Raw genomic sequence first — 13,362 nt, forward strand, 5'->3', positions numbered from 1 at the left:
AAACTGATTGAATTGCATAACTTCAGAACTGTGCTCCTAGCATTCCTCATGTGTCCTCTGCTATTCCCTAAGGGAATAGGTACAGGATGAGTCCACTATTCCAGTATGAGTCCACTAGTCTAAAAGACAAGAAGATCTCAGAAGGGGGAGTTGAGGTTATTTTGTGCTCAGAATGACAAGTCTGAGGAAGGCAAACACCATTCTGCCCAGACAGGTTGGAGAGAGCTGAGCTACTCAAGGTCTCAGTAAAAAATGAAGCTGAGTTGAAGAGGCAGTAAGGCAGTCTGTTCTCTCATTCTCAGCTGGCACATGGAAGACAGAGCCTGAGAACTGGCTTTCCTTTTGGCTTTACACTTTAGAGAAGAACTTTTAGAATACCTTATTGGATCAACATGGATGTTGTGTTGTTTTCTGTATTATTGGAATAAATGTTTACAGTGTGAAAAGAGTAAAATAAAATCAGTATTACAGCTCCACTCACACCACTTCTCTTGATTTGAAAATATGACTTCTAGTTAATTAGTCATTAGTGTTGTGCACTTACCAGTAATATAGATTATTTTTTTAATGAAAATTTTTGTTGTTAATTTGTCTTTGTCATCATCTTGTTATAAAAGCATATACCCTTTTGAAAATAGTTCTTTCAGAAACTATTATCTTGGAATCTGGAGACCTTAAATAAAACCCAACAAAACAAAAAAAAGCCAATTTGTAGCCAAGTGAATTTAGGCTGGGGTGGGGGGAAACAAAATGTTTTGCCCCTATTTTGAACAGTTACACACAATTTAAAAAATTTGTGTAATTAGGCAATGTCTGGCTATCTCTTTGCTTCCCTCTTCCATGTTAGTTGTCCTGTCTTGTTGTCCGTTTGTAGATAACTGACACATTTACCTTTTCTTGGCTTGGGGTTTGGAAGGGAATTTTAAGGCTGGGAGAAATAAAGAACTTTTATGATGCAAGAGTTTAAAGTTAACAATAATTGTTGAATAATTCCAGTGTACATAAATCTGGAAAAGATTTTTTAAAGTGTGGCTTCTCTGACTTGTGTTCTCTGCAGAGTGTGCTTACATCAGTTCCAGTACATGGGGAAACGATACATAGCCAGGTACTGTGTGGAATTTAAATTTCACTCTCTTGTTTGTTAATAACTGCACTGTGTGAGGTATGCCTTCAACTTCTGTAACAAATAAACTGCACAAGTAGAAAAGTTATTGTGGAATGATGCGTAAGATTTTGAAGTCAGTAACTGGTTACCATATTAACAAATCTGTATCCTGTCTGGAAGTCTGGTATTTGTTTAAGAATGTTCTGTGAGCTGTTTTTGAATGATGACTTCAGAAGCCACCCCTTAAAAGCTATCTTTTACAGCATTTTTTCATTGAAATAATTACTTTGGGAAAGAAAGTTTATGATGTTTTGTTTATTCAGTTGGCCATAAAACCACGTAAATTGAAATGTTTCAGAAATTTCGTATATTTAATGTTTTTACTTGAAGGTAAGTAGTGAACATTCCAGCACTGCTGGTTTTAAATTTGAAGTCTGAAGAAAATCTGTGGAAGTCAGAAACCAGTATTAATTTATTTTTATATCTTTGCATTAATTTTTTTTAATACAAAGTGTTTTTTAATGAAGTAAGAGATCCAACATCTTTAGGCCTTATGCTGTGGTTGACATGGTAAAAGTGTTATAATTAAACTGATGTGGTTAAAATACTGGCCCTTTTGAACTCAGTGAGAAATTTGTTGCTGACTTTGGATGGTAATACATTCTAACTATAATGTTAGCTTTTTTGGTTTTAATTTAGATAATGTGAATCTTCTTCTACAGACTTGACTCTCTCCTTGGAGATTTTTCTGGGGGGCAAAAAAATGGTTCACATAACGTAAAAAACTCAAAAATAAATCTGGCTGTCTTAAGCCAGATTTTTTGATTGTAATCTTTGTGTTCAAATGCACATCAAACTCTGGATGTACAGGAGATTATAATTCTCAAGCTTTTTATAAAAGTTCTTCCAACTTCTTTGTTTGATGAGTTTGTAGAGGACACTACTACACTTCTTTTTTGTTTGCTCATCACCTGGTCTGTGTGCTGCATGTTAATGTTGAAAATGCTGAGCTATGGAAAGCATCTGGTGTTGTGAATTTTCCCAGTAAATGTAACTTTCATGTCTTTCACATTGTCACTACACTGAAGTATATCACAGTCAATGCACATACTGTTAAAATACACAGATGACAGAGAACGAGAGGGAACAGGGAATTCTGCAGTTCAAGCACTGGTTTTCATTTTTCATCAGCTCTGGTGGTGGTACACAGTAGGAAGTTAGCCTGTACTGATTGCTAACACAGATCACTTTTCTGTTTTCTTCATTTGATTGCTGCAAATTTAACAAAGTCTATGGCTCTTCTCCCTTCCTGCTTGGGTAAGAAGTATATGATACTATCTCAGTTAATTCCTGCTCTCCTGTTGCATGCATGCTTTCTAATTTTACTGCTGTGTGTCCTAACTTTTTTGCTATTTTTTTGCAATCAAAATAGAGGATTCAGTTTTGGGTTCTGAATATTTTCAGAATATTTATATTTGCAAATACCATTTTTTTTGAAAGCTCTGAAGTAAATTTAGCACTTCAAGAGTGACTGCTTATGTGCTTTTGCTTTCATGCTTTGAGGTTTTAAGAAAGAGTTTGCTGTGATGCTTTTTTTTTGAGCTACCTATTTTTGTTTTATAAAGAAAACAGTGAATAGGTTGCATTATAATTCTTTCTATAAAACTTCTTGTGCTTAACTAACAGCACTTCCTGTCTTGCTGCAGTTTGACATGTCTAACTTTTGCTTCTATCCCATTTCACCCATCTTGCAGGAACCAGGAGGGGTTAGGATCCATAGTTCATGATCGAAAATCTCAGACATTGCCTGTTTCCCGTAACAGAACAGGAATGATGCATGCCAGATTGCAGCAGCTGAGCAGCCTGGATAACTCTCTCACTTTTAACCACAGTAAGTCTCATGACATGATAACATCTGTCATCCTCAACCAGTACCACAACACCAGAGACAGGTCCCAGAGCCACACCAGTGCATCCCAATGACTTTTACTGTTCCAGGTCAAACAAATAGCTGGAAGCAGTCCATGGTCTGTTCTCTGCTTTGTGATAGAGCAATCACTGCTGGGTGGTGCCATAACATGGAGCATGGTTAACTACAGTCTATCTTAAAACTGTATTTTAATATTTTCTTTTAGTTATGTACGCATCACACTTTGCTGCGCATAGTTACAAAATTGACTTTTATTTTTCTATTTGTTTTATTGAGCTTCAATTTTTTTCTTCTCCTATGTGGTCTTATAAATTACTAGTCTCAAATTAAATATATGTATTCTGACCATATCTCCATGTTTTGACATCCCCTGAGGAGAAATAAGTTTCTTAGAATTTCTACAAAGATTGCAAGCCCATGATTTAATTTGTCTGGAAGTGAAAAAGCGTCCAATAATGAAGTGATTTTTCTGTTTTCAGTGTGAGAAAGATATCAAGTATTCTTGGAATTTCTGTAGACAATGGTAAGATTTAATCAGGTTGAAGTCAGCTTGTATAGACTGCTGTATTGAAAACTAAATCTGCTTGTGGCCTATCTTTTTAAACATTCTGCTTCTAAATTGCAATATACTGTATGTAAAGTATTCTAAAGCACCATTTTCAAATTTCAGCTTCAAAAAACAATGAAACTGGTTGACTAATTCAGTAAAATACAGCACTGGTATTGAAGAGTTGTGTGCAGTAAAACTTGAGTTAACTGTATTTTCACTGTGTTCATTCTTTGATTTCTCAAAGCATATCTAACTGTCCCTTAAAATCTTTTAGCTCTTTTTCTGTAATGTAAAGCAAAATTTAGCCTAATTGCACAAGACTTATCACATTGTCTTGTGTAAAAGTGAAAAAAAAATCCCACAAAACCTCTCTATTCATAAATGCATTATCACATCTGTTTAAATGTAAGAAATGCAATTGCCTGCTTTTAAAATGTCAGGCAAGTATATGGAAATTACTTTTTTTTCCCTTGCAATCAGTCTGCTACTGCTTTATCATCATAATTTCTACATGGTTGTTGATACACAAAAGAAAGCCTTTACACTACATGGCTACACATTTGGTACAGTAAAATAATTTGCAGATAAAGACTGGTTTAAAAAAAAAAACCTCTGAGAAACAGATAACATGTCCCTGTGCAAAGAGATTTCATGCTTTCAGAACTTGGCAATATTTACTGACTTTTTAGGAAAATGAGCTGAAAGATTTTAAAAAATGCATGCCTATGTAAAAAGAAACTTTCCATTCCTTTCCAACTGAAGGAAATTATGAAGGAAGGTGTCTTATTCAGATAACTTTGTCTAAACTGATAATAGGTGTTTTTTTTTTTTTTAATGGACAGTTAATAAATATCAGGATATTATACATTGTATTGACCAAGGTTTTACAAATCAAAAATATGTTGCTGTAAAAACCACATGAAGTATGAAATTGATTTTTATATCTTTGTTCTGTTGTTGTTAACATCCAGTTTTGTTTAGTTGTCAGTCTGCCTCTATCATGTATCCAAAATAGCATTCAGAGCTTGAATAATCTTGCAGATATTTTGTGTGGGATACATAAAGAAAGGAAGTGGCTGGTGGAAATAGTTGCTTTACTTGTTTCTAAAATCAAGATTCTTTGGCAAGATAGTTGTCTATTAGTGTAAATTATAAACTTATTTTCTCCCTTTCTACCCACCTAAGCTAGAAATAGAACTGAAATACTTTTTCATATATACCTTTTCAATATCTATCATACCTGAAAGGTATGATACCTTTCATCTCTGAGAAATTTCAGTGTAGTTTTGTGCTTAAAGAAAGAACATATAAGTCTAAAGAAATTGGTGGTTATGGGTATATGTGTGTAGTTCAGCCAGGGAAGCAAGAGGGTGAAGAAAGAAGTGGCCAGGTGTCATTACAAAGGAGTTTGGCATTTCTCTGTTCTTTACTTGATCTCAACAAGTTTGTCATCCTTGTCATTTATTTAGTGATGCTAAGTTGTTTGTAAATCTGACATATGAACATGACCCAGACCAAATGTTTATAAAGCAGCCCAGTCATATTTGTCAATCTGGTGCTTCATGACCAGTGTTAGGGAACAGAAGTGACACATTATTATCAGTGCTGAGTAGGATATGTTTTTGAGATTATTAAAGTTCACTGTGGAGCTAGAAGTGATAGAATGTTTTTATTAAATATGGAGATATTGCATTGCTACAAGAGCAGAATTCATTACTGGGGTGGTAAACTGCATATAAGTATGGGATTGTATTCCTTCAACTCTTACTGTTTTGTATTTTTATCCTGATTGACTTGTGATTAACTTTGAGACCATTGTAACATCACTAAATTGCCAAAACTACATATTTTCAGCTGTAACTTCATCCTACTGCAGTACTTACCAATATATGTGTGTATATATATATATATAACTGTGTAGCTTTATATATATATATACATTTGTGTCTACATGCACATAAATATGAAATATCACATAGTTTTTAACTGCTGTTTAATGCTTCTGTTGTTGAAATTCTTACTTAATATATTTTATAGTCCTGTGCAAATTATGTTGGAATAATTGTCTGTCCATATTTGAAACTATTTAAATGCATATGAATTATTTTCCTGTATTGAATACTAACTTCTGTTAGGCTTTTTACTTGTTAATCTTTTCCTAGTTCAGCAAGTCTTTTGGAAATAAGAAACATTTAAATGAGTGTATCCAGCACTTACACTTCATTTGGAATTTCTGTAGGCTATGGCCATTCAGATGCAGATGTCCTTCACCAGTCTTTACTTGAAGCAAATGTTGCCACCGAAGTTTGCATTACAATTCTGGACACTCTGTCATTATTCACAATGGCTTTTAAGGTTTGTTCATGACTTGGTGCTAACTTTTCCCATAGGTATCTTTGTGAAGATATACTTTTAAAAACTATTTTTTAAATTACATTTTTATAGTCTAGTTAAATAGCATTGCTAATTTTAGCTTCTCTAGCATTGTATTTTATTATTTTCATGAGAAAATGATAATATCTCACAGAAAAATGCTTTGGCTTCAGCTACACATCATACACCAGCAGTAATCTATGGGAAAAGCTCCCTCCTCAGACTAACTTAAAAATAGTTCTAGGAGCTTTGGTGTTTACCTAATATTAGTGGTAAAAGTGGCTTTTAAAGGCCATGTGGGGTGAAAGATCTATGGCAAAACCATAATTGGATACTCTCAGACTTTCATATTGAACTTGGCTGCTTATGATAGTAATGCACTCCTTAATAGTGATTTGTGTGTTCCTCTTCTGTAACTTTTTTCCATTTGTCCACAATAAGACTTCTTTTAGTTGTATCAGTTGCTGTAGCTCTCCTGTGGAATCTTTATATAGCACACCAATTACTTCCCCCTCTTGGCTGTTTTTCTGAGGTTTTCCAGACTTTAAATCGAAGCCATAAAAAGAAGAGATGATAACTCTAGCTTGTTTCTCCTTTAATTGGGGCAGTGTATCCAAATTCTTGCTTGAAGATTCAAATTTAGTGTCTTATCTTTAATCTAGTTATGAAAACATGAGCTTATTTACAATGAGTTTCGGTTTTTTCTGGTAATTAATTTTGTAGAGTTTAGAGCCAGTTCTGTCCACAGATCTGGTTACAGAATTGAAAATTAATAAACTAGCTATAAAGATTTTAAAAGGAATGAACACTGATTATCCTGTAATTATCAACCCATCATGCTTGGAATGACAATCCTTCAAGGTTATCTCTGTGTTGTATGTTGAGAAGGTAGGCAAGAGTATGCCAGAATAGTTTCAAAGATACAAATAAAACAGGACAATCAGGAGCTTCTATTCAATAAACTGCACTAAAATATATAAAATCAAAGTCATATGGTTTGGGTAGTAAGGAACTTTCCAAGATCATCTAGTTCAACCCTTCTGCATGTGCAGAGACAATTTCCACTAGGCCAGCTCCATCCAGCTTGGCCTTGAAAAAACCTTTCAAGGAATCGGGCATCCTCCACTTCCCAGGGCAACCTGTCCCCTGCCTCAGCACCCTCACTGTAGAAAAAGTTCTGCTTATGTCCAGTCTGAACCCAGCCTCTTCCACTCCTTTGGAGGCTTGTTTATATGCAGAGGTGACAAGGAAGAGTGGAGTGCACCTAGGGGCGTATCAGAAGGGGCAGGACCTTGTAGAATCTCATTGTAGTAGGAGATTCTGCAATGAGAAAATTCCCCTGTGTGGGCTGCTAAAGCCAGTGTAAGCAAAGTCTGTTAATACTTTGAGTGTACCCCTCAAAAAGCTATTAATAGTCATGGATTTAATTAACAACTGATAAAAACAATCATATTCTGTAAGTCTATTCAGAAGGAAACCCTTTATAAGCAAAATTAATGAAGTGTTAGAAATACCTAGTTAGAATTCAGATATGTGTGTGTTATACATCTTGGTAATGCCATAGAGGTTATATTTTTTTAAATGTCTTGCTTTTTGATGATGTGTATATGCTCTTATAGTATAAATGTATTGCTGTACAAAACTCCTAAATCCTTGCTATTGTTTTAAAGAATCAGCTACTGACTGATCACGGACACAATCCACTGATGAAGAAAGTATTTGATGTATACCTCTGCTTCCTTCAAAAGAATCAGTCTGAAACAGCATTGAAAAATGTATTCAGTGCTTTAAGGGCACTTATTTACAAGGTAAGAAGTTTTTAAAAATTCATCTTCAAGTACTTGTCCAGTTCTTTAGTTAACAATATATTATATAGGAATTTAAGAACTAACATACCAAAATAAAATTGGTGATTCTGAACTGATGTGATCTCAACAGTGTGGAATGCTTGTCCTTTGATTTGCTGTAAAAATTGTTTTGTGTCATGACCTACTCTAACTCTTGCTCTTTCCACAGTTTGAGGATATGAATATATTTGTGTTTTTCTTGACATGCTTAATTTATCAAGATCTGACCCTAGTTTTAATGAATAAATTCTTTGTTTTCTTCTTTTTCCTCAGTTTCCTTCTACATTTTATGAAGGTAGAGCTGATATGTGTTCTGCACTGTGCTATGAAATTCTGAAGTACTGTAATTCCAAGCTGAGTTCAATTCGTAATGAAGCTTCCCAGTTACTGTACTTCTTGATGAGAAATAATTTTGACTACACAGGGAAGAAGTCTTTTGTTCGAACACATCTGCAAGTTAGTATATTTTCTTTTTGTTTTAATATTGGAGATACACAGTTGCATACCAGTGTGCAAAGCCCTGTCAGATAGACTTAAAATAATTTATTTGGGGTTCAAGCAAGGCTGGTACTAAGAGTAAGAAGATGGCCATAAAAATATATTCAGTACAAGGAAATACTTAGAAACAGTTGGATGACCCTGTGTTTTGTAGGAAATGAATTTTATTTGTCAGTGCAAACATTCTGTTTTGTAGATGTTATTTTGTTTGTTAAATGGTGTATCCTGTTGCATCTGAAGAAGGAAAAGAATGCAGCAACAAGCACACGGAAGTCTAAAATAGTGCAAATAATTTGAAAATTGTGTGTCTTGACAAAGCTGGGAGCAGTAGTTTGCCAGTTTAATGACCTCTGGCTAATTCACCTAGCAGTCAGTCATGTGTCTTGAATTTACACAAGCCTGTTTTATCCTATGTTATTGTACAAGTAATTGGAAAAGAATCCCCAAACATTATTTTATTTAGGAGAATGATTTTTCAATTAAAAAGAACAAAACTTCCTTTGTAATTGCCTTAGAGGTACATCTCAAGGGTATTTAATGAAATATGCTCTAACAAGATGTTTGTTTCTGTCAAGGTTATTATTTCAGTAAGCCAGTTAATTGCTGATGTGGTTGGAATTGGAGGAACTAGATTTCAGCAGTCTCTTTCCATCATCAACAATTGTGCCAATAACGACAGAATTATTAAGGTCTGGCTTTATTCCTATTTCCATACTGTGGAAGGATGCTTGAAGACTCTTTCACAGCATCTTTTCCAGTTGTGTTTTATCACTTTGTTGTGCAATGACTAGGAAAACACAGTAGTTAACCTGACTTTTCCATGTTTTAGCACACTACATTCCCTTCTGATGTTAAGGATTTAACCAAACGGATTCGTACGGTGCTGATGGCTACGGCTCAGATGAAGGAACATGAGAATGATCCAGAAATGCTTGTAGACCTCCAGTACAGCTTGGCAAAGTCCTATGCAAGTACACCTGAACTGAGGAAGACATGGTTAGACAGCATGGCAAGGATCCATGTTAAAAATGGAGATCTTTCAGAGGTAAGAGGCAAAAAAATCAAATTAGTTGTAGCTCTGTAATAAGCTTATCTTTATAGAAAGGGAGTGTACTATATGTAGTTGCTAGCATGTAACATAATAAGTCTTTTTTAACAGTTTTTGAATTGTTGCTGGATTGATTTCAATAGCTGATAAGTTTTTGTACTACCCAAGTACATCTGTAAGTAATTTCTCATTATTAATGAAAGGAACATGTTTAACTGATATAACTGACACACTACTAAGAATGGAATGCACAATTCAAGCCATGGAAGAGAGGTCTTTTGCTTAAAAATATCTTTGTTATTACTTGTTTAAACACTTAAAGCCACTCCTTGAATTCTCCTCCAGTTGCCTTTACAGAATTAGCTTGACTTTATTCCAAATTGCTTACTAAAAAACCTACTAATGTTCTTAAAACTGACAAATAATTTTTTGTGTCATTTGAAAAAAGGAAAGCTTTCTGTTTTTACTGTGCTCTTAAAATAGTCAGTTCTAGCAAGAAGCAGAATTGGGGATTGTTATATGTCTTAATGAGACATTAACACTTAACTGGATACAGATTAATTTTGTCTCTTTCTGGAAGGTTTTTCCATCTGAAAGTAAATTGCTTTGTATGAAATCATTGCATTTCATAAACATCTGTTAAAATGAGCATCATGTGAGCAAGTAAAAATCTCCAAGAAATAGAAGATGCCATCTTCCAAACTCAGTTCTTAGTACTAGAATTTTCTTCTTCTACATGGTAGCAACACAGAAGAAATACACATTACTCTGTTATTAGCTTGTCTTTTGAACTGAACAGCTTCACCTATCTGAGAATACAAAGTCTTTTAGTCCTTTTCAGTTACGTTTCTCATTTTTTGTTAAAATCTTAGAATCTTTGACTGTGCAACTAGAGGAAGATGTCTGCAAATCATCAAGTTCAACTTGATATAAAGTATGAGTTCATTTCTGGCAGATTCTTACCTTTTTCCTTCACCCCTTCACCTTCATTGCTTGAGATTGTGCAGCCTCCATATTTGAGCTGTTCAACTGATAGTTACTTTGCTGAAAGCCTAAGCCTTTTTAATAAAATAAGGATGTGAAATCTTTTAATTTTTTTGGAGAAAAGTGGTCAGTATCAAATCCATAAAAAATATCAGATATCAGATATTTCTCAGATATCTGAAAATGATTCTGTCCCTCTTCTTTTTTTTTTCTGTTTTTCAAACTGCACCAATTCCTTCAAATTCCATTCATGGGTTAGGTCTTTTTTGCTGCTCTCAAATGGCCTGTCACCAGTTTCTTCTGCATTTTTCTTGGTCAGGAGGCAAAAAGCAGACAAAACAGGTTAGCAGAAGGGCTACCAAATGTTGAGTAGAATCATTAATAGCTTAACACTTAAAATACCTTCCCCCAAAAGAGAGATTCACTTGTTTTCATCACATCATGATGTTCCTACCTCATGATTTGTGACCCAGGGTCACTCTTAGATTGTGAGCTGCTGTCCATGCCACTCAGGGTTAAGGAGTAAATGCACTTGCACAGTTATTGCTTTACATAAATAAGGTGGAGAATTCTTGCAGTAGTCATAGAATATCGCCTGCAAAGCAACAAAAAGGAAAACTGAAGAACCTGTCTCATACTGTTGCTCTCCATATATACCTTGTTTTTAATATTCCCATTTTAGTTGTATTTTAAAAGATTGTACTGTTTCTGTTTTAGGCAGCAATGTGCTATGTCCATGTAGCAGCACTGGTTGCAGAATATCTCACACGAAAAGGTATGATTTCAAAACCTTATTGTAATGTACTCAAATATCTTTTTTATTAGAATTTGGGAAAATAAATCATTTCCATGAGGAAGTTGTAGGTATTTCAGTGTTCATTAGGGAAAAAAATTCTGACCTAACCCAGTAGCAAACTCACATGCTTAAGAGTAAACTTGCATATCTAAGGGGCAGCATTTCAGGTGAAGGCAAAGCAAAATTTTTGGAAAGTAAAAATTTTAATTTTACACCAGAGCTGCTAATAGCTCAAATCAGATCCTTTCTAAAGCAAAGTTGTCTGTGAATATTCTTGTTTCTACAGTCTCTCACTACCTCTAGGGAAATCTGGCACTGCCAGAGGAGTCAAAATAAATTTGTACAAATTTTCAGATGTTCAGTGAATGACAATAGTGCTCAGGCTGTTTCACCTTGTTGTGGTATATTCTGCCAGCAGCTCTTTGTAAAAGTGGATTTTGATGACCCTTGAGATAGGGTAGAAAATTACCTTTCATCTACAGGATCAGAAGAGTTCTCAGTCAGGGATTTGAGAGAGAGATAGAACTTAAATTAACAAAAAGAGCTGTCTTGAAGAAAATTTCAGGAATCTGTTAAAACTGATTATGATGTTGAGCTAGTGTTTTGGATTTGTGGGCAAATTCATGTTTGCATCTTTTTAGCTTTGCCTTTGCATGACAGTTCAAAATGAAGTAAAATCATGGGTGTAAAAGATGACTTATCTCTATTCTTGTTGTGCTTCTCACCAAATGCTTGTGCAGTGTATAGGCTATTTTCTTTGCCCCAGTGATTTCAGAACCTTCTCTGAGACCAAATCTGAAATAAGCTGCTTATTCAAATTACAGTGTCCAGTTGAAAGCCTGATGATACCTGAGAACTAGTGATAGTCTCTATTTATTTGTGAGTCCTTTGGGTGTTCAGCTATTTTTGTATACTGTCATATAAAATTGAGTTCCTCTCAGTAGAGGGTCAAACTCCTACCTGTGGTACTTCTAGGGACAGAAAAGCCCCTTGCATTTGAGGCAATCATTCAATAAAACCTCTGATGGTCAGAACTCCTCACTGAGCAGCAAGAATCTTTGTAGGAAGAGTTGTAAAATAAATATGTGCAAATCCTTAAGCTTCCATAATATTTACTGATTGCCCTTGAGGTTTAATTGATACAGAAAATCCTGTTTTCTTAATTCAGCAGTCTGATGTAATCAAAAATATCTAAACAGCATGAGTAAAAGACATGGGTTTCATGTTGGAACATTCTATACTCCATTTTTGTTAAGGTTTTTTTTTTTTTTTAATAAAGGAAGTTAGATTGGTATTTTGTTAGTTTTTCCTGGTTTTCTGTGTTTGAATAATCTGGTTTGCCATCCCTTGACCATTTTTTTATGGTTAATGTCATTCATATTGTTCAGACTGGAAAAAATTATGTGCCAGGTCCTGCCCCTGTACTCAGGTCCAGTTGAGTAAGTAAACTTCATGGCAGTTTAATTAAATACTGTAAAAGTTACCTTGAGTACCTTAAACTTAGGGTGGGGTAGATTATAATCATGCAGTGGGAGGCTGATCTATTCCTTTGTTTGGTGATAGGTATATTTAAACATGGCTTCTGCTTTATCCAGAATCACAAAATGGCCCAATGTTATCTTGCTGGAGAAAATGAAATTGGTCTTTATTTCTTTTTCAATGACAGGGATGTTTAGGCAAGGCTGTACTGCTTTCAGAGTAATCACACCAAATATAGATGAAGAGGCTTCAATGATGGAGGATGTTGGAATGCAAGATGTTCACTTCAATGAAGTAAGTAAACATAAAAATGTTAAAATTTACATACATGGAAGGGCTGAGGGTTTTTGCAAATTTTATGTTTCAGTCTGGAGAATTACTGATACAAGGGATACAATAATTGTTTTCTGGTCTGCTATTTGTACCCTAAAGCTGAAATAAAAAATTTCTGTGAGGTGTCCTAGATTTAGAGAATTTACTGTAGACATGTATTTTAAATATAGTGCTAGCACATCAACTCAACTTTTATTCCACTTTTGGAGTAAAAGCAAATTGGGGGTTTATTCTAGTTGACAGGATGAACACTAATGTGGGTTACTTATTAGAGTTAGCAAAATCTGTTGTTTTGTAAAACTGACTTGGATTTCGAGTATTACTCCATCAGAAACCATGAAAATGTGTTCACTGGTTTTCTGCTGTTTACAATTTCCCAAAGCAAATATGCCATAACAATGAAAGTAGTTTTACTGACA

General features: G+C 34.7%; 1 protein-coding gene across 21 annotated transcripts in view; it reads left to right on the plus strand.

Moving 5' to 3' along the window:
* The window catches only part of DOCK9 (dedicator of cytokinesis 9), a 113,882-nt gene that overhangs the window by 87,688 nt on the left and 12,832 nt on the right, over positions 1–13,362 (plus strand). For 11 of the 21 annotated variants that reach the window (XM_071430919.1, XM_071430928.1, XM_071430938.1 and 8 more), the window contains 9 exons: positions 1,058–1,105; positions 2,860–2,996; positions 5,825–5,940; positions 7,629–7,766; positions 8,079–8,261; positions 8,879–8,992; positions 9,133–9,348; positions 11,053–11,110; positions 12,798–12,904. In XM_071430919.1, coding sequence (XP_071287020.1) covers positions 1,058–1,105; positions 2,860–2,996; positions 5,825–5,940; positions 7,629–7,766; positions 8,079–8,261; positions 8,879–8,992; positions 9,133–9,348; positions 11,053–11,110; positions 12,798–12,904 — 1,117 coding nt within the window. Of the gene's footprint in view, positions 1–1,057; positions 1,106–2,859; positions 2,997–3,514; positions 3,559–5,824; positions 5,941–7,628; positions 7,767–8,078; positions 8,262–8,878; positions 8,993–9,132; positions 9,349–11,052; positions 11,111–12,797; positions 12,905–13,362 lie in introns of all 21 variants that reach the window. The other 10 variants (XM_071430933.1, XM_071430922.1, XM_071430927.1 and 7 more) reach the window with 2 other exon arrangements.

Source organism: Agelaius tricolor, unplaced genomic scaffold (assembly GCF_023055355.1).
Source record: "Agelaius tricolor isolate 1412-34295 unplaced genomic scaffold, bAgeTri1.0.p SCAF_7, whole genome shotgun sequence".
Taxonomy (NCBI): domain Eukaryota; kingdom Metazoa; phylum Chordata; class Aves; order Passeriformes; family Icteridae; genus Agelaius; species Agelaius tricolor.